Source organism: Seriola aureovittata, chromosome 10 (assembly GCF_021018895.1).
Source record: "Seriola aureovittata isolate HTS-2021-v1 ecotype China chromosome 10, ASM2101889v1, whole genome shotgun sequence".
Classification (NCBI taxonomy): Eukaryota; Metazoa; Chordata; class Actinopteri; order Carangiformes; family Carangidae; genus Seriola; species Seriola aureovittata.
Genome location: NC_079373.1, coordinates 10,442,253 through 10,460,750, shown reverse-complemented (window position 1 = coordinate 10,460,750; position 18,498 = coordinate 10,442,253). Strand labels below are relative to the sequence as shown.

At 40.7% G+C, this 18,498-nt stretch overlaps 3 protein-coding genes across 11 annotated transcripts; 2 read left to right on the top strand and 1 right to left on the bottom strand.

Annotated features, from left to right (window-relative positions):
- Nucleotides 1-161: 161 nt before the first annotated feature.
- On the top strand, nucleotides 162-3,007 carry syt18b (synaptotagmin XVIIIb). The gene is made up of 4 exons (XM_056387138.1): nucleotides 162-306; nucleotides 702-1,720; nucleotides 2,167-2,323; nucleotides 2,985-3,007. The coding sequence occupies exons 1-4, from the start codon at nucleotides 162-164 to the stop codon at nucleotides 3,005-3,007; spliced, it is 1,344 nt and encodes a 447-aa protein (XP_056243113.1).
- A 776-nt stretch (nucleotides 3,008-3,783) lies between these two features.
- LOC130175825 (golgin subfamily A member 6-like protein 25) lies at nucleotides 3,784-12,602 on the bottom strand. 9 transcript variants are annotated; one of them, XM_056386408.1, is made up of 23 exons: nucleotides 12,515-12,602; nucleotides 12,049-12,089; nucleotides 11,900-11,964; nucleotides 11,517-11,799; nucleotides 11,226-11,323; nucleotides 11,006-11,141; nucleotides 10,778-10,903; nucleotides 10,535-10,660; nucleotides 10,336-10,440; nucleotides 10,086-10,205; nucleotides 9,779-9,996; nucleotides 9,423-9,687; nucleotides 8,743-8,848; nucleotides 8,541-8,583; nucleotides 8,371-8,440; nucleotides 8,140-8,213; nucleotides 7,951-8,035; nucleotides 7,737-7,824; nucleotides 7,379-7,644; nucleotides 6,322-6,438; nucleotides 6,046-6,222; nucleotides 5,034-5,109; nucleotides 3,784-4,676 (listed from the first exon to the last, which is right to left on the bottom strand). In XM_056386408.1, exons 1-23 carry the CDS (start codon nucleotides 12,540-12,542, stop codon nucleotides 4,459-4,461), a joined length of 2,931 nt encoding a protein of 976 aa, XP_056242383.1. In that variant the 5' UTR covers nucleotides 12,543-12,602; the 3' UTR covers nucleotides 3,784-4,458. The 9 variants fall into 9 exon arrangements, with proteins under 9 accessions (XP_056242383.1, XP_056242382.1, XP_056242376.1 ...); XM_056386407.1 differs by having other exon boundaries at nucleotides 7,379-7,477; nucleotides 7,562-7,644; nucleotides 12,049-12,572; XM_056386401.1 differs by having other exon boundaries at nucleotides 12,049-12,574.
- A 730-nt stretch (nucleotides 12,603-13,332) lies between these two features.
- On the top strand, nucleotides 13,333-16,466 carry edc3 (enhancer of mRNA decapping 3 homolog (S. cerevisiae)). The gene is made up of 7 exons (XM_056387048.1): nucleotides 13,333-13,488; nucleotides 13,713-13,878; nucleotides 13,995-14,221; nucleotides 14,319-14,657; nucleotides 14,740-14,893; nucleotides 15,320-15,537; nucleotides 15,677-16,466. Exons 2-7 carry the CDS (start codon nucleotides 13,715-13,717, stop codon nucleotides 16,009-16,011), a joined length of 1,437 nt encoding a protein of 478 aa, XP_056243023.1. The 5' UTR covers nucleotides 13,333-13,488; nucleotides 13,713-13,714; the 3' UTR covers nucleotides 16,012-16,466.
- The last annotated feature ends 2,032 nt before the right edge of the window (nucleotides 16,467-18,498 follow it).

Sequence of the window (18,498 nt, the reverse complement as noted above, 5' to 3'; positions counted from 1 at the left end):
TGATGGATCCTCTAAAGCAGAAAGGGACGTATCACTGACACTGAAAGCCGGAATGTGTTTTCATCCGTCAAGTCAATGATCTTCTTTACTGGGACCTCAGTGCTTCTGTGGACATTTCTTTAGGAACGCCTTCTGCAGTCTCTTAACTCCCTGTTGGCACCATGCCTTATCATGATGAGGAGTATCCAGGTCAGCCTCTCTGGCAGTCTGTGCTGCTCTTCTGCTGTAAGGGTATGATTGAGGGCATCATGGTCATACTCTTCTTCTGGCTCCTGGTGCAGGTTCTCTTTACCAAACAACTAGAAGGTACGGTCTTGATGGATAGGTTCATGTTTTTCAAGTCTAAAACAATACTCATATGCCTATGAGTACTTTAAAAGAGTTACTGGTCACTGCAATCATTCCTCCTGTTCATACTGACTGTAAAGTGATCTTGAATCACTTTAGAAGAATATCATCTCATATGACTAACTCAGACTGAAGTCTTACCATATGATTCACTTTTACACAGATCAAGGACTGTGGATCGGGGTCTTACCTCCAACACGACATTGCTTTTTCAATGTACATATAGGCATGAGAATATTGTTTTAAGACAGACTTGAAAAAAATGAGTACTTAAACGAGTTGCATGAGAGTAAATTACAACAGTTTCTAAACTGCCACCATCTGACTGGCCTTATTCTTTCTTATGCCTGCAGTTCACCTCCAAATTCTTCTTTTGGTTGGACTGATCACCTTCTGTCTCTGTTTGGTCCTGGGATGTATTATATGCTGCAGGAAAAGTCAGATTTGTCCAGTGAAAGACAAAGATCCTGTGACATCAGCACCAGCTCCTGCTGAACCTGTGACCTTTGCCCAGAGCCCATCTCCCTCGGCAGTGACAACAGCATCCAGGCCACAATATGAAGAGCTGGATGGAGATATACTGGAGTATCCCTCCACATTCGCGAGCCCTGCCCCTTCTGAGTTTGAATTTACCTCTCTACCATTTTCAAATCAAGCTCAAGCTGCCTTTGAACGGAAAGAGCAGCCAAAGTCTTATTTTTCTTTGCGCCGACTCAGCACACCGCCACTAACGTCACCCCTTTATAAACCCATAGATCCCACTCATGCATCTCTTCCTACATTTCCCAAACTGGGACTATTGTCCAAAACATGTAAGGCTCTGCAGAGGCGCTGCACCGTCACTGGGGATAGTGCATCTTATAGTGAACACAGCAGGCTCACCAGCCCCGGCGCTGTCTCTCCTTCTATGCCTGAAGAACAAATCCCATTAGCTCCACTGAGCTATGGCTCCAGTGCCACCTGCAAACAGCCAATATCACCAAAACCTTGCCTCCATTTCACTATGGCCTTCTCTCCAGAGCAGCAAACCCTGACAGTCACCGTCCTCAGCCTCAGTGGGACGTCTCATAGATTGGAGAACGTGTCTGTGCTGGGCAGCTTGCCACCTCTGTACCCCTGTCCCATACAAGCCTCCGTCAAGACAAGCCTCAGCCCTGAGGCACACAGCCTGGTGCTGCTTCTGAAGGTGTGCTCTGTGGAAGAGCTCCAGAGGTGCACTTTCAGAACAGCTGTATACACTCGGGAAGCACACAGCCTGAGAGGCACCGTACTGGGGGAACTGGAGGCTGAATGTGGAGGAAAAGACTGGAGAGCAGAGCATCCATTGCACTTCACAAAAGAACTGAACACAAACAGGAGGAAACTAAAAAAGGTAGTGGTGTTTTCAATTAATATCTGTGAGCACTTTATCTTTAAGACAGACACAGGTATGGCCATGTTAATGTGTTGAGAAGCCCTGGAGCAAAAATCGATTGTTGGGCCCCTTTTAAGGAACATTCAAGTTCTATATTCATGTTCTATATAGAGCCACGCAGTCAGCCTAGGGGTTGGGGGACCTGAGGAGTTGTCAGCTGTGCCTGGTTAGTAATCCAGCCGGACATGGAGATTACCAGTTGAAATAAACTGCTGAAACAAGTTGTTTTTTGTTTTTCTGTGTAAGAGACAACTGAGCATGATGTCTGTGGTCAGTACTGTTGGAATGAATCCTTAGATTAGGTTTGTGACTTTAGTCTGCAACAACACAAAAATCCTCATGCTGTATTTCCCCCTGATTGAGGTTCCCTCTCTTCCCTTTGAACTTCTGCCCTCCGACTGCAGAGTTTGATCTCCCAGAATGCACCGATGTGTAAGGGGCTTAGCGGCCCTCCACAGATCTTCATTTTGCTTCTGTATCAGACTCCGGCCCACCGCATCAAAACCTCGGTCCTCAGAGCAGACAACCTAGACAAGCTCATCCACACGTCAGCAGCACCGGGTAAAATTACATTTGTTGTCATTAGAATTTGACAAAATGTTTACTTGACTTAGAGATCCCATAAGGACATCATGCATAGAAGCATTATGTAAGCATGCGTGGACAGACCTAACTGTTGCCTTTCAGGGGCAGAGGTAAAATAATTCCCTATGTTTGCTTTTAATGTTTTGCGGATTAAATGATGTCTTACAGGACCCGAGTGCAGCAGGAGATCATCCCTTTTTATAATGACATTGTGGTTTAATCCTTCACTGTTCACAATCCTCAGGAAAATGTTTCAATCTCCTCTGGATCTCTGATCTGACAGATCTAATCTTTGTTTGCATTAGCCTGTCTCGGCATTATTTTTATTGCAGACAAGCACATCCTGCATACAGAGCCATTAGATTGTATGATATCTGTTTCATTTGCAGTATGTCACATTATATAATCTCTTCTTGTTTGTTCATGAATATTTATACAATATAGAGTACAGACAGGACTGCATTACGTTGGCTGAAGAGAGAGAGAGAAAAAGATATTTATTTCATGCATTCTAGCTCCATGTTTTGCTCGACCATACCTAATATAGTATTTACAGGAGACTTTTGTAATTTTTATCCAGTTTTTGTAGCTGGACAGTGTGTAAACATTCGTGTGGGGTGTGATTTTTGTGTTTTAGATATAAAAACAGAACTAAACTAATACAGAGACATTGATGGATTAAAAATACGTGCTTGTGCGCTAGTCTGTGACTTCATGGTCCACACAAGACAGATACAATATCAAAAATGAACAAGACCTTATTTTTCGTCTTTGTGGTATGTTAACACAAGTAAGGACTACCTTGACTTTTAGACCTGTCTTATTGTCATATAGTGTTGTTTTACTGTTTACTTATTATTACTTTTTATTTTACAATAGAGTTTTTTTCACACTTTCTGTGCACAGAATACCGGGTGGTGATCAATCTGCATCATGAGGGAACTGTGATCAGCAGCAGAGAAACTAACGGAGGCTCATGTACTGTGTGGAATGCTTCATTCCTGTTTGACCTTCCTCCAGGAGACATCAGCCAGCTGCCCCTCATGCTCGAGTTCATAATCATGCAGGTAAAAATTGCTTTGGGAGCTCACAATTACAGAATAGAATGTGCTTTGTGAATAACAGCATTTATCTGTTTTGTAACTTCCCTGTGGATTTCATAGTCTGCTCCTTCCTTATGAATCAGGTGTGTTCAGAAGGTAAAGTTCTTGGTCGAGTCCTAATCGGTGCGGAGGCTGCGGATGCAGGACGTGCTCACTGGAGGGACATGTGCAGCTTGCAGGTGGAGCAGGCCCGCTGGCACAACGTTCAACCAGACACACTATAGAGCTCTGACACACATGTGCTTAAAAACCTGTTTCATGACCAGTGGACCTGACACTCTGTGTGAACTCAGTGAGGCATCCAGAACAAACTTTGACATGAAGTGCTCACAGTTTATGGACAATGCAGTTTTAATGGATGGATTTCTGAGCACCAAACAATAAACTCTTTAAACATGGCCTTATTTATATGAATCTGTGAATTCTCCTATGGAACATTACTGTAAGTGCACGAAATGGCAATGTAAACTTAGAGTTTGTAGAATAATGTATTTGTAAAATATTACCTTAAGCAGTTCAGTCCTCATGACTAAAATACACTTTGTCATTTATTTGATGTGTGAGTAACATGTGTTACACACAAATGTACTTTATATACTCTCATGCATATCTGTAATTCCACAGTTCTTTGGAGACACGTTAGGAATAGCTTGTTGGCTGTAGGATATTCTGAATGTAAATATGGTGTGAGGAACCATATCATGTCATATAAATAAAACACATTTTTGCCTGACGTAGCCTGGTGGCTTTTATTAACACTATTGCCTGACGTAAAAATGCTCAGATTGTTGCTGTTGTGCTTTATTTTCCATCACAAAGCAGCTTTCTGTTAGACTGAGCTGCAAAACATCACAATCTTTGGTTACGGAAGAAAAGCATCTGCCAAAAATCATCTTATCATAGGATTATATTTAAATTGTAGATTTGAATTAGTTATTATATTTCTGTTGTGTAAAAAACATACAGTATCAGATTTGTATATAGCAAGTCTTTCCCAATGCAAACACATCATTTGTCCTCTCCCTCCTCTTCATCTTCATCAGGGCTACAGATATCTACAAGCTGAGCCAAGAATATTCCATCAGGATAGAGGGAAGTTGTTCTCCTCTGCAGGTCACACTCATCTAAAGAATGAGCTAGGATTGGCCCTTCAACATCCGAAGACTTGTCTGGTACTTTTTCTGCTGCAGTGTGAAGATCCTGGATTAGCAGCTTGAACCTTACTGCTTAAATCAAAAGAAATAAGGGAAACATAATTAGACCAAGATCCATATTTCCAAATGTCAAGTCTAATAAGTATTCTACACATGCAAAAGATAGAAAGCAAAGGGAGATAAAGAGGGTTCATTCATTCAAAACAGGGATTTATCCATCAATGAATGTCATTAGCATTGATAAAAGTAGCTTTATTAAATAAAATGCTCCATATTTGTGAGTCAGTTTAGTAATGGTCATTTCTGGATATGTCCCTGTTTGAGAAAAAGGAAGAAGATTCCTGTAGTATCTCCTGAAGGTTCAATATAAACACGACACAGGCACAGATCATAGCACACACGTCTACACTACTGATTATACTGACTCACTCATCACATTTTCACCTTGAAGCAGACTCTCATGTTTTGCCTTCAGACAGCTGTTTTCTGGATTCTTAGCTGACATCTGGCAGAGGAGAGAATGCTTTCAGATCTCCTCTTATTTTGGTTGAATGTCTCTAAATATATATATATATTTACCTATTTCAAAATGTTAAATTATTTCAATTTCATATTTATTTCTATTGATAGCAGCCCGAATAGGTCAAAAGAATTTTTCACATTAAAGACCTTTTTTAAACACTTTAGTCTTTACAAAACAAAATTTGTAATATATGTTTAAATGTAATTCCATTTATTCGTGTATAATACATCTACGAATTTGTAATGACTTTGAACCAGTCTTTCTCATACTATGTCTGGATGTCATGAACTCCCTCTCTGTTATCATACAGTGGTGGTCACAGGCCTTCAGTGGAAGACAGTGACATACTGTAACTCTTGCCCATCCCCTTATGGTTGGGTCAGATGTGTTCCAGGCGAGCGGTTCACTCCTTAGCTCCAAATCCGATTATTTACCCAGTAGAAAGGGTCATATGTGAGATTATAGCTGAACTGCGTTTCACATGGAGTTTAAGTGGTTATGCAGCCGGGCTCACACCCCTCCCCACGTACTGTATGCTGTTTGATTAAAGCAGAAGCTGGGATTAGTGCTGTCTGCACATATGTGAGTGTATATGTAATGAATCAATGTGGGCATAGCTCTGTTACTTTCATGATATCATCTGTGTTCCACGATTATGCCATTAATGATATTAATTTGCATCTGTTGCTGATGCGGATAAATCATTTATGAAACTTAGTAGCATGCAGTCAGACAAACATAGAGGATCTTTTGAGTGGTGTGTTGGCTGGAGGTTTATGTTGATGTTTTATTCATTTAGCTGGTGCGCTTGGCAGCAAGATTCAGAGGTTTGAGGGACCTATGGACAAACTGGACACATTCTTCATGGATTTTCAACCTGGTAACACATCTACTTTCTGTAATTTAAGCACTCCTAACCTGGTGTCCCTGATTGTGGAGGTTTTCCTCAATATGAGCCTCTCCTGCTGGCTCTCCCTCCTCCTCCTCGTCCTCCTCCTCTCCAGGCCAGGTTTCCTGGTCACTGCCCTCCTCGTCCTCCTCAAACACTGGCATCAGACCTGAGCTCTGCTGCCAGCCCCACCTGTCCACTGCAGTCTGAATGAAAATGAACACACAACTTGAGTTCATGGCTGTTAGTGTAATCCATTTCACTGCTGTCAGGATTCTTACATTTTCTTCTATTCTTAACCTTACAGCTTTAGATGTGGGAGTCCCGTCTTGAGGTGAGGAGGTTCTGGTTTGAGCAGCTGCTGGTGTGTTGTCAACCTTTCCCACCTCCTTTCCTTCTCGCTCTTTGAACAAACTCTTCAACTGAAAACATGGTAAGATACAATATATTTCTATTATGAGTTTTGTTGTCATTTACAACAGGTATTAAACAAGACAAAGGTTAGAGCACAGCTGTCCTAAATGCTAATCTTAAGCATGCTAATATGCTCACCATGACAATGCTAACATGAAAATGTTTAGCATGTGATGCTTACCTTTGACAACTTTGTTTATGCTAGCATGCTAGCATTTTATGGAAGAAGTTGTCAAATCTTTTACTTTAAAAGTAGCAATATTACAGTGTAGAAATACTCTGTTACAAGTAAAATGTATATCACTGGATTATGACTGTTGCTGCATAAATGTGCACACACATCATTTTAATGTTGCAGCTGATATTAATTGGCATAATTTTAATTATTTATTAAAAGTTAGCTGGTGAAGTTCCTCCCAGGGATTAGTTGTATTAACCTATACTAAAAGATCATCATTTATTTGTTAATTATATTTTGTGTTATTGATCTAATTCTGCAGGAGTCGCACCTCCTTAAGTACAATGCTTGAGTAAATGTATTTAGATTCCACAAGTCTAGCTGAGGCTGATGTGAATGTCATTAGTTTTGTGGGTATTTGTGACCAAATTTGTTAAATAAATGGCATTACAAAAAAAGTTAGAGGATGACTTAAATTTTTAAAAGTTATCCTGAGAGGGACACGACTGTCCTGGAAATCCATCCAATAGTTGATGAGACTTTTCATTCAAAACCACAAATATCAACTGTTTGGTGGCGCCAGAGGTAAAGTCGGCCTCACCAAGTCTGTAGGATTTGTGCTCTAAAGACCATGAATGTCTCAATAAAATTTTATGGCCAATCCATCTAATGGTTGTTGCTGTTGACAAAGTGGTGGATAGACAGCCTGGAATTGGCATCCAGAGCCACGCTGCTGGATAAAACAAGGTGAACTGAAATCACGTTGATACCTGCTCAGTGACCATTCTCCTCTGCTGGTCTGTCTCTAGATTAACCGGACAGACAGTCTTATCCTTCCTGCCTTCAACAGGTGGTTTCTCATCTTTAACCTGCAGACAAGGCATCTGTAATTCATTATGTCCGTCACCACTGCGGGAGGCCATCTTCAGTGGTGTCTCTTTCGTGAACTTTACCGAGTAAAGCTGCTTTCGTGTTTGAAGCTTCTGGACTGCCAGCATCTTCTCCTGCTGCAGCTGGCCAGCCTTCTTCCTGCTCTCTGAAAACATACACAGGAAGAGGTTTTTGAGCTGAAACAATGAGGAAAATAACACAATATCATCAGAAGTATTTTCAAAAGCAGTGTCATACCTTCTAGCTGGGTCCTTAGTGAGTCAGTAGTTGAGACATTTGCGTGGCCCTCACTTTCTTGACTAACTTCAGAAGCCTTTTTCCTGAGCTATCATGAAAAACAGAGATGATAAAGAGAGTATATGTGCTAGTCAATTCACCTCTCGACACAGCCGCTGGTTCACATAGATGTGTATATTTCATTGATAGTTTGATCAGGTTGTAGTGACTGTACCTTGAGCTCCAGAGCAGAAACCTTGATTTGAGCCTCAGTTTTTTCCGTCTCTCTTAGCCTTTCTAAACTCATCAAAGCGTCTTCCCTTTAAACAGAACGGATGAAAACCTGTTACATTCTCAACTGGTCATTCGTCCATTTAAATCTTTTAATAGAAAGTTCAGTTCAAAATTTAAAAAAAAAGCTTACTTTTCCCTCAGTTCCTTCTCTCTTTCTGTCAGTTTTTCCTTCAGCATTTGAACCTCACTGCTTTGTATACAAACCTATTAATCATGAGAGTTAACCATCAATATTCTGTGCATAAAATATTTACTCTCAACGCATGTTTACATGAAAAATACATCAGTGTATGACACACTCTCCCCCCCGTTTATTAAGCGTTAAAAATTCATTTCATTGAAGAGGGGAACATCTTGTTACCTGAGGGGATTTCTTTTGGCTGCTGTGGGAGTCTGATGTCGGTTCCCATAACAAAGAGGATTCTGATAAGCTGATAAAAAGATATAGTACACACGATAACACAGAATTTCATTTTGAGCATTTGCTGACAGTGCATTTTGAAAATGAAAATCTCATCAAAATCCACTCACTCTGTCACTGTCTCTTTGCCCTTAGTCCGCACAGCTGCACCACCTGCAAAAACAAGGCCACGGCAGTTTAACGCCCCCTTGTGTTGAAAGAATAAAATAACACTTATTCTCTGGAGTTGTGTGCCAGCAACACACACATCTGTAATCTTGTAGAGAATATTTGCAGTTGCCACAGACTGCTGACAAGTATATTAACCTTTACCTTCATCCTTGTATCTCTGAAGCAGCGCCTGACTTCTGCTCCTTTCCAGCTCCAGCTCCTGTTTACATGCGTCAAGCTCAACCCTGAGCAGCGAGTCACATTGCCCCTGTGGGAAAAATCGTATAGGTATATAACCAATATATATATCTACTAGAACATCCATGTGCCCTAACTCTGAGAAAGAAAGAGCACAGGCACAAGCTTTTCAGCAGATTCTCAATTTCTTCTCCAGGTAGGAAATTATGATGTGTGATCTAGCAATTAATTAATGTGTGTGTTTTGTCAATTGTTATTTCACTTAGATGTTTAACATTCACAGTTCAGAATGATTTATGTGCAGAGTTCGAAACTAAAACCGTTTTCACATTCATCTGCTGACGTTTCTTCTGTGCTCATCTTAAATTTGACTTTGACATATGGAAATACAAGTATGATTTTGTGACATTAAAACTTTTTTGGAGCCAATCCTCGTCCAATGTGCAATTTAAAGAAAGTGTGCTGTGGAAACTTCAGTGGAGCATCTCTTCTGGAGTTTTTCAGTGAAGGAGAAGAAGGAGATGTGATTTGAAATGTTTTTATGAAATAAAACTTTTATGAAAAAACAAAACATCAGACACAAATTATTATGCATGTCCTTAAACCAGTGGGTGTGTAGCAGAGTGCTACAGGTATAGTCTTACTTCGTTTGTGGAGTTGCTCTTCTTGAGTTCCTCGAGCTCCTCTTGTGTAGACTGCAGGGTCAAAGCCACCTTTTGCCATTTCTCAGTCCAGTGTGAGGCCAAAGCTTTCAGTTCCTCGATGTGTTGGACTCTCACTGCATCTTGTTTGCGATACTCTTCTTCCAGCAGGTGTAGCTTCTCTTCATTGTCAAGCAGCTCAGCCTCCAGACACCGACACTGATCCTGCAGCGTCTGTTTTTCTAGTTCCAAAACTTCCACAGATTCCCTGGATAAATAATTTGAAGGTTTTAGTGAAGAGAGGATAATTAAACTTCATCTTCAGTACGCTGTGAAAGAGCATGTGCCTAACATCTCACCTGAGCTGGCAGCACTTTTCCTTCATCTCATGACTATCTTCATCAGTTTTGCTCAGCAGTTCCTCTTTTTGTGTGATCAGCTCAGAGCGTTCTGCCTCCAGATCTCTGATCTGTTTGATGTTGACGACCTGCTCTGCTGTTAGCTCCTGTAGCTGAGACTGTGAGATCTCTACCTTCTGCTTGATCATTTCAAGCTCACATGTCAGCTTTTCATTGACCTGATGAAAAGACATAGCAGGGGTAATTTCATGAAGAATTCAGAAAAATTTTAACTTAATAAAAAAGATGACCACTCAGACTTTTCCACCTCTCTGAGGGCCATTGATTCTTCCTTCATCAGAACAGTTTCCTGATCCTTTGAAGCTGGTTGTGTTCTCTCCAGATGCAGCTCCAGGACCTGGGTCCTCTGGTGCAGTTCTGCCTTCTCCTATACAACATTTGATGGTAAGTATGATGCAAAAAAAAAACCAAAAAAAAAAAAACAGTCATACTACTAAAACATGACATTTTGATCTCAAACATTGTACATAAAGCTCAGAAGAGATTATATCTGATACCTGGATCAGCTGATCTTTGTCAGACAGAGCCCCTGTCAGTTTGGCCTTTAGTTCCTTCACATTATCCTCCAGCTTTAACACTTGAGTTGACAGGATGGCTTTTTCCTGAGCAGAATTGGAAAGACGCTTTTCAAGGTGAAATGATTATTTATGTGAATGTTTATTGTGTTGGATACTGAATCAGAGACAGGAGACTGACCAGGCATGCTTGGCTGATTTTGTTGTTAGCTTCACTCAGCTGCTCTTGCACTTCAGTGTGATTTGATACAGTGTGGCTGAGCCTCTGGTTCATCTCCTCTATTTGACTCAACAGCGTCCTCTGTGTCTAGATACACAGGAGCAAAAGACAATCAGCCTAAAGGTATAATTTGACACAATTTGACATTAGACTTTTGATTTTTTGATGATTTTGATTTTTTCCCTCATATATTTTGTAACTGACCTCATCTGAAGTCTGGAGTCGCTGGAGTGCCTGATTTCGCTCTTCTTCTTGTGTTTTTGCCCTCGTCTCAGCCTCTCTCAGGGCCTCTCTCAGCCTGCACAGCTCTGTATCAACCTCCTGCTTCTCCTTAATTAAACACAAATGTAAAAGCAGTTTGTGACAAACAGAATACACAGAATAATACAATATTTACAACATATATTTTCATTACACATAAAGCTAACACACCTGTCTGTTAAAGTCTTCTTGGCTCACTGGTAATGTTCGGCTAAGTGAACTAGGAGCTCTTTTGGTTGGTTGATCATTGCTTCCTCTGTCCAAAGTAGACCTCATTTGCACCAGATCCCTCTCCAGCTTTAGGACCCTTGTGAGTAAATTTCACATGAGGAATGTCAATCTTTTCTACAGTCATTCAAATGTTCCTCTCCATGTCTTTCGTTGCACTCACTTTTCATGAAGCTCTCTACGTTGCTGGTTCTTGTCAAAATGGTTTGATTCAGCTGCCTCCTTCTCCTGCTCAAGAGTGCTCATTGCTTCTGACAGCTGCTGTGTTAGTAGAGGGTGAAAGGATGCTGTGTGGTGCAAGTGTGGCAGATACCAAACATCTATTTGAAGCAGAAAAACTATAAAACCACCCAAAAGCGGTGGCAATGAGAGGGAAGATTGCAAAAAAAAAAGAAAAAAAAAAGATAGAGCATAGAATTTGTTTCAACAAAGATTTAAATACTGTTTTACTTACCTTATGATTCATGTGTAGCTGTGCAGTAGTTGTGTTGTAGCTCAGCTGTGCGTCTCTGGCCCTCAGCCGGTCCAGCTGACTGTCTATACGCTCATGAGCATCCTGCAGCCATTGCACCACTCCTGCTTGTCTAAAGCTACTTTCAGCTCGGGCGGCTTGTAATTCAGCCCCTGGAGACGGAGTAAAGGACCGAGTAGCACCCTCAGGTGCCAGACGGGACAATGACTGCCATCTCCTTAGACCGGGGTCATTCTGTCTGAAGCCACCGGTGCTGCCTGACGTGCTGGAACAGATACAGTTCATCAATACATCAGCTGCCCTGACTTGAAAATGAATATTATTGTGTCTCTGTTGCTTAAAAACTGTGTACATTCTCCCCTCACCTTGTGCTGACTTTGGACAGAAATCCTGACCCAGAGACAGTTGCCATACCGCACCATGCTGAGGTCTAAGGAGAAAAAAACACATGTTCTAATGTAACTGTACTTTGCTTGACCTGTTCTACCCCAAAAAGAGCATATCTGGGTCTTACCTGGGCTGTAAGGCGGGATTTGGTGTCCCACATGTCGAGGTCTGTGAGAGAAAATGGACTTGAACTTCTATATGAGGGTCTAAACATTTTGGAGTGTCTTCCTAGATCCAAGCTATCACTTCCCTTTGTATGGGAGAGGCTACAATCTGCATCTCCCCACATGTCTGCCCAAGTGACAAGGATAGATTTTCACACAAAGGTGGCAGCTCAGGGTGTGTGGCTATTCTTGGATCATGTGCCTTGAGTTTTCCAGTGCTTGCTTGATGGTAAATAACTAGCTTTAACACTGCATGGTTATTACAGTGGGTCTGTGATCTACAAATCTATTGGTTTGAATCTAGATTTGTTCATTATACCTTCGTATCTCCATATCTAAATACAAGCATGTCTGGTCAGAGTGAACCACAGTTTATGACTAAAACTGATGTCTGTGGTCTGCACTGAGTGAAACTTAATCTTACGGTACCTTGTTGTAGAAACCCTCTCCTGTCCATTGGCAATGCCCACCTGCTCTGCTTGTAAGCCCCAGCTTAGCAGCTTTGATTTTAAGCTATTCAGCTACAGCCCTTGAACTGAGTATCCATGGTAACCTGTGTACACAGGACACAGTTGAGTGGGTGTGTCATGTGCTAACACTTCTGGGATAGTCTCCACATGATCTCACTCAAGTCTGATGACTGGCTGTTTGTTGACATGGGTTGTTAAGAACACATCCCAAACAGTAAGCATACTACACATAGCTTTCCTTGGATTAATTACTAATGACAGTAAATGAGTCATAATTGATTATAATTGGCTTTTGGAACATAGAGAGAGAAATAAATGCCTGATGTGATTATGTTCTTAAATAGGTGGGTTTTAACAGATTTTATTCTAGCTTCAAGGGTAAAGAAAGCATGTGATGAGTTGTCAGATAGTATCATAGCTGTAAGCTTACTAATACTCGACAGATCAGTGTGAAATATTGCATGCTACTGACTAAGTCCAAAGTTGTTTCTTTGCATAAGCAAGTCAGACCATTATTCAGAAGCACTGCTCTAACTTTCAAAAACAGCGCACATCCAAATGAATGCTCATATTGTCATAAGCGTTACATATGACTCACTTTTTTTTAATAATAGAACAAAACAAAAGTAGAAGCCCACGTTTTTGATAACCCAATGAATGTGCAAGATTTCGCTTATTTAGATGTAAGTAAACACTTTCCGGTTCATAATATAACACGTATAAACTCTTATTGTGAAACATTTCGTCTCCCGGAAACAGGAAGTAGTAAGCCAGACGCTAGCAGCTGAAGATTTTGGCCATTCAAGAAGCTAAGAAGCTAAGAAGCTAAGAAGCTAACAGTTTAATAAAGCAACAAATTTACTTCCAGCACTTAATATTACAGTTTATTCATCTGTGTTCTTGAGGAGTTTGATTCGCATCAATCTCGAAAAGGTACAACACGTTGACCCCAGGTTTTAGGTCTTTAATTAGAGAGAGCGTTTGCGTCTAATTTAGCTGGATAACAGGCCGACGCTAACGCCAGTCGGTTAGCACAGCCATTCGTTCACATTGAGCAGTTAGTATTTCTGATGTCTTACTGTCAGAAAGTTATCGTATTGATTTGCTGCTCTGACAAAAAATGTTAATTAAAACTTCTGCTTTGCAATATCGTACAGATATGGCTGCGGATTGGTTGGGTAGTTTGGTGTCAATTAACTGTGGGCCAACACTGGGAGTCTATCAAGGAGAGGTATCATCTGTGGACCAGTCCAGCCAAACCATCTCCTTAAGACAACCTTTCCATAATGGAATCAAGTGTCCTGTCCCCGAGGTCACATTCAGGTACAGCTTAAAACAGTTACTCGTGGATGTTTTGTTTTTGTTTTTTTTGTTTTTTGCAAATTGATCTGATTCACAACTAAAGTCAATCTCTCCTTTTTTTTTCTTTTTTAATGCAGTGCCATTGACATAAAGGAACTAAAGATTTTAGATATCAAAAATGGCAATGCAAGGAACAGCTCTTCTGTATCTACCAAGGTAAGCAGTGCTCCAGTTGCAGTCCCAAAAGGTGACCCCAGGTCTGTGGAGAAGGTAAACTCCCCTCAACACTGCTCTAAAAGCTATGGAGAGCGTCATCTGGATATTCCTGGCCAGCCTAAAGGTTTTCGTCGAAGACACAACTCCTGTAAGTGCAATGTTGTGCTTCTCACCCAGAATAAGACAAATCATTACTGTTGGTTTATATGTCGTAGAGATTGATTATGTGTTTACTGCCCCATCAGGGTCATCCAGTAGTCGAGGGGCAAACCAAGTGACACCGAAAAAGAATGGGGTGAAGAATGGTCAGATGAAACACAGAGATGATGAGTGTTTTGGGGATGGCATGGATGATGGCCTGGACACAGACTTTGATTTTGAAGGAAACTTGGCTCTTTTTGACAAAGCAGCAGTTTTCTCAGAGATTGACATATCGGAGCGCCGTAACGGTGCAAGGTCACGTGGGACACCACAAGAGCAGACACCTTCACGTTACCGTCACGATGAGAACATTCTGGAGGCCAAACCTATTGTGTACAGACAGATTACTGTACCACAGCCTGGAGCCAAAGAGTACTGCACTGGTAAGTCTACACCATAATTAAACAAATAGTAGTGAGGGTAAATGACCTGAATTTACATATTTGTGTCTTTTATTTCACCCAGACTCTGGGCTTGTTGTGCCCAGTATATCCTATGAACTACACAAGCGCCTGTTGACGGTTGCTGAGCGTCATGGTCTCTCACTGGAGCGAAGACTTGAAATGACTGGAGTGTGTGCCAGTCAGATGGCACTTACATTGCTGGGTGGGCCCAACAGGTAAGAATGCTGTGATGGTTTAGACACACAAAAAAAATTCAGACAATGCTCGCAAAAATAACAACATGATATGCAAGAGAGTGTGTATTGTTGTAAGCAGGGTCAAAGTTTGAGAAGAGGTTAAAGTTAAACATCAGAGACATGTAGATGTTGGTTATTTGGTGGCGTGGAGATCCTAAGTGTTCAATATTAAATAAACAAATAAAACAGTATTAAAATAGACAATGCATTCATATATTTTGTATGTTTGTTTTTTCATATAATTATTTCATAATGTCGCTTTCATTTCAAGATTGAACATTTTGGATTTCCATACTACTGAACCTTTTTATTTCAAATGCCAAATATGAATTCACCTGAAGTGGGCACTTGGAGAGCACAAAACTTGGGAAATAAACTTGGATTTTCTTATTATGTTTCTTCCAGATTCACTCCAAAGAATTTACACCAGCGTCCCACAGTGGCACTTCTGTGTGGCCCTCATGTTCAGGGGGCTCAGGGCATCAGCTGTGGTCGGCACCTGTCCAATCATGAAGTGGAGGTCATCCTGTTTCTGCCCAATTTTGTCAAGATGCTCGACTCTGTCACCAGCGAGCTCACACTTTTCAACAAAACGGGGGGCAAACAGGTGTCAAGTATCAAAGGTGGGCATATTTTTCCACTTTTGTTTATTTTGACCTTCTATTTTTGCAGCAATCAACGCGACATTTGTTTTAACATTTTGCATTGTAGTTGATCAAGCAGTACCTTGAGATATATACATTTTTCTCTCTGGCTCTACAGACCTTCCAGACACCCCAGTGGACCTAATCATTAACTGCCTGGACTGCCACGAGAACACATTCCTAATGGATCAGCCTTGGTATCGAGCAGCTGCAGATTGGGCTAACCAGAACCGAGCACCAGTGCTCAGCTTAGACCCTCCTGTTAGTGGACAGGGTCAAGCAGTTGAAGCGAAGTGGTCCCTCTCTCTTTGCCTCCCGCTTCCCCTGGCTGAGGGAGCTGGCAGGGTTTACCTGTGTGACATAGGTGTTCCTCGCCAGGTGTTCCAGGAAGTTGGAATCAAGTACCATTCCCCCTTTGGGTGCAAGTTTGTCATCCCCCTGCACTCTGCATAAAGGAACTAATGGTTAACATGACAGTTGAATCTTTCACCATCCTTGACCGTTTGGGTTTGGGCGCCTTATATTAGAGAGCTTCAGCTTTCAGTTCATCCCTTAAGTTTCTTACTCATCAACATGCGAAAGGGACTTTTCCCCTCACACTGAAGGACCACTGTTTGGTATGTTAGTCCGTTCTACAAGGACTAAATGTATATGAATGGAGAAGGAAAACGTTTTCAAACCTTTTTCTTTATTGAAAAAAATAGATAGACTTCAGCAATTAAATAGATAACATTGTGTTTACATGATCTAACAAGATATTTTGAAAATAGGCTATTCAAAAATACACGCAGTTCAGTTTTAAATTGGATAGGACAATCTCTGACTTAAAGAGGAAAACTTCTGAATGTCATTGTAATCTAACGTCATTCAAAAGCCATGTTGTGAATAAACACAGATCCACCATCGAATACATGCAAATACAATGTTATTACATTAATCTCGATGAGACAACAGAAAAATTACACCGGTGTTAGCATTACTAATGGCTTTGCTTACAGCCTTCCATACTTTGTAGCATTCGTTAATGTTGTCTGACGCTTTATTAAGATAAACCAGAAATTTAATCAGAGCAAATGTGGAATATTTGTCATTTATATGAGTGATGATGTTGTCAAACTAAACCAGTGTTGAATGGGGCAGCTACTGAAGAGAACCCAGATGTCAGAAGTTTTGTTTGTTCACGGTAAATAAGGCTGTGGTATAATATGCCACAGCCTGCAAAACCTCTAGCAATTTTCCCATCAAGTGATGATTTGGGGGAAGATGTTAACAAAAATGTTGGTTAAACTATGAGCTGAAGGACCATACCATTGTCTTTGGAAGTTTCAGGTCCTTAACTACAGATCATGTATATTTAACATTTCTACTGATAATATTCAAATGCAGGCAATTTCATTTTTAATGTATTTTTTCAGTTATATATAGTTATTGGTTTCATTCATTACTGTAGAGTATAAAAATTAACAGACTCGAAAAGTCTATATTATGTAATCCTCCACAGTAAACATGAAGTGTCCTGTTACACTAACAAGAATTAATGCAGACTTGGAGTTTTCTAAAAGATTTTCATATTAGACAGAAATGAATAGAAGCCAATGGATGCCTGGAACAGTAAGAAAAAAATACATCTAAATTTCAAAGACATAGCATGGTTTGCAGATGGTTATTTGTGATGTTAAATGTAAGTGATTTGTGATTAGTGGGCTCAGAACCACTGGTACGGTCCTTTAAGTTTCAAACTACGTGATCGTGTGAATTTCAACCTTTCAGGTCAGAACGTCATTTTTTTTGATGAAAGTTGTGTTGGCTGAAAAAAAAAAAAGATTAACATTTTCTAAAGTATAATTACTCTGTATGTGGGATTGAAATGAATTTTTTGGGGTGAATTGTCTTGATCTGACCTCACAAAAAATTATCAAGATGCACCGTCCTGCACTGAGTACCTGCTATGTACCAATTAGATTGGGTCTTTGTGATGAGACATTGTTGAGAAAGTTTTTCAGTTTCAGTCTGACCAGGAGAATGCCTGTTTATGTATTTGACTATTACTGGTATCGACCGTAAAAACTAAAGCATAGACTGTGAAATACTCAATTAATTTAAGAGAAGAGCTGCTTGTTTTGTGCTGCTTTTTGAGACCTTGATAAAGGGGTCAGAGGCATCTGAAATGCCAGATCTTTTTGACAATGTAAGTCAAACCCTTGGCAGTATTTTTTTTTTATTTTTTTTCCAAGAGGGGGCAGTTGTGTTAAGTTCACAGACCTTTATTGGACATGCAACTTTCAAACCTCAACATTTGCTTAATTCTGAGGTGAGTCCTGTATCAGAGGTCAGTGTAGTCTAGAAAAGGCTGATTTCAAAGAGTACACACTTACTACAAGGAGGCTACAAATCCAGTACTCTTTGGTACATTGTGTAAGGTGTGGTATTATGTCCTCACCTGATACCACGCATTGATAATATCTCAGGAGGATTAAAAATGCTTGTGTTACATTTGTTGTGTTGTATTGTCTCTGTGCACAGTGGTCCGCACAGGGTTTGTGTGCTGATTCAGTGAAAGTTTCTGTCGTGCACAAATGTTTTGTCCTTTCTCCAACATTCCTCCAGCCTGATGTGTTATGTCACATCTGTTGAGACAAGTCTGGCTCGGAAAAACGTCAGACAGTGTTACTGAATGTGAAGATGAGCTCCGTCTCTCTTTGGCCGCCAGGGGGCCATGAAATCACATGTTTTGGTGGCTCTTCCTTATTGTGCTGTAATGGCAGCTTTATGTACTTAATACCATTTCCTGCACCAATAGTGTTATTTCTTAACGAATTGCGAAGTCAGAAACCGTTTGGTAGAAACCCTTTTGACAGGAAAACACCTGTGTGGAAGTGTTTAAAAGGTTATCCTTGCTGAGATAGATTTAAATTAGTTTCAAATTGTCTGGCCCGCAGA

Bases quoted from the DNA above. Each gene is read 5' to 3' on its own strand.
- syt18b (XM_056387138.1), top strand. From the start codon at position 162: ATGCCTTATCATGATGAGGAGTATCCAGGTCAGCCTCTCTGGCAGTCT. The intron at 1,721-2,166 runs GTAGTGGTGTTT...CTCCGACTGCAG, and splicing joins ACAGGAGGAAACTAAAAAAG to AGTTTGATCTCCCAGAATGC. The intron at 2,324-2,984 runs GTAAAATTACAT...TTTGTGTTTTAG, and splicing joins CCACACGTCAGCAGCACCGG to ATATAAAAACAGAACTAAAC.
- LOC130175825 (XM_056386401.1), bottom strand. From the start codon at position 12,210: ATGTGGGGAGATGCAGATTGTAGCCTCTCCCATACAAAGGGAAGTGAT. The intron at 10,661-10,777 runs GTCAGTTACAAA...CTGTGTATCTAG, and splicing joins GACTCCAGACTTCAGATGAG to ACACAGAGGACGCTGTTGAG. The intron at 4,677-5,033 runs GTGAGTCAGTAT...TTTTGATTTAAG, and splicing joins TCAAGGTGAAAATGTGATGA to CAGTAAGGTTCAAGCTGCTA.
- edc3 (XM_056387048.1), top strand. From the start codon at position 13,715: ATGGCTGCGGATTGGTTGGGTAGTTTGGTGTCAATTAACTGTGGGCCA. The intron at 14,658-14,739 runs GTAAGTCTACAC...TATTTCACCCAG, and splicing joins AGCCAAAGAGTACTGCACTG to ACTCTGGGCTTGTTGTGCCC. The intron at 15,538-15,676 runs GTGGGCATATTT...CTGGCTCTACAG, and splicing joins ACAGGTGTCAAGTATCAAAG to ACCTTCCAGACACCCCAGTG.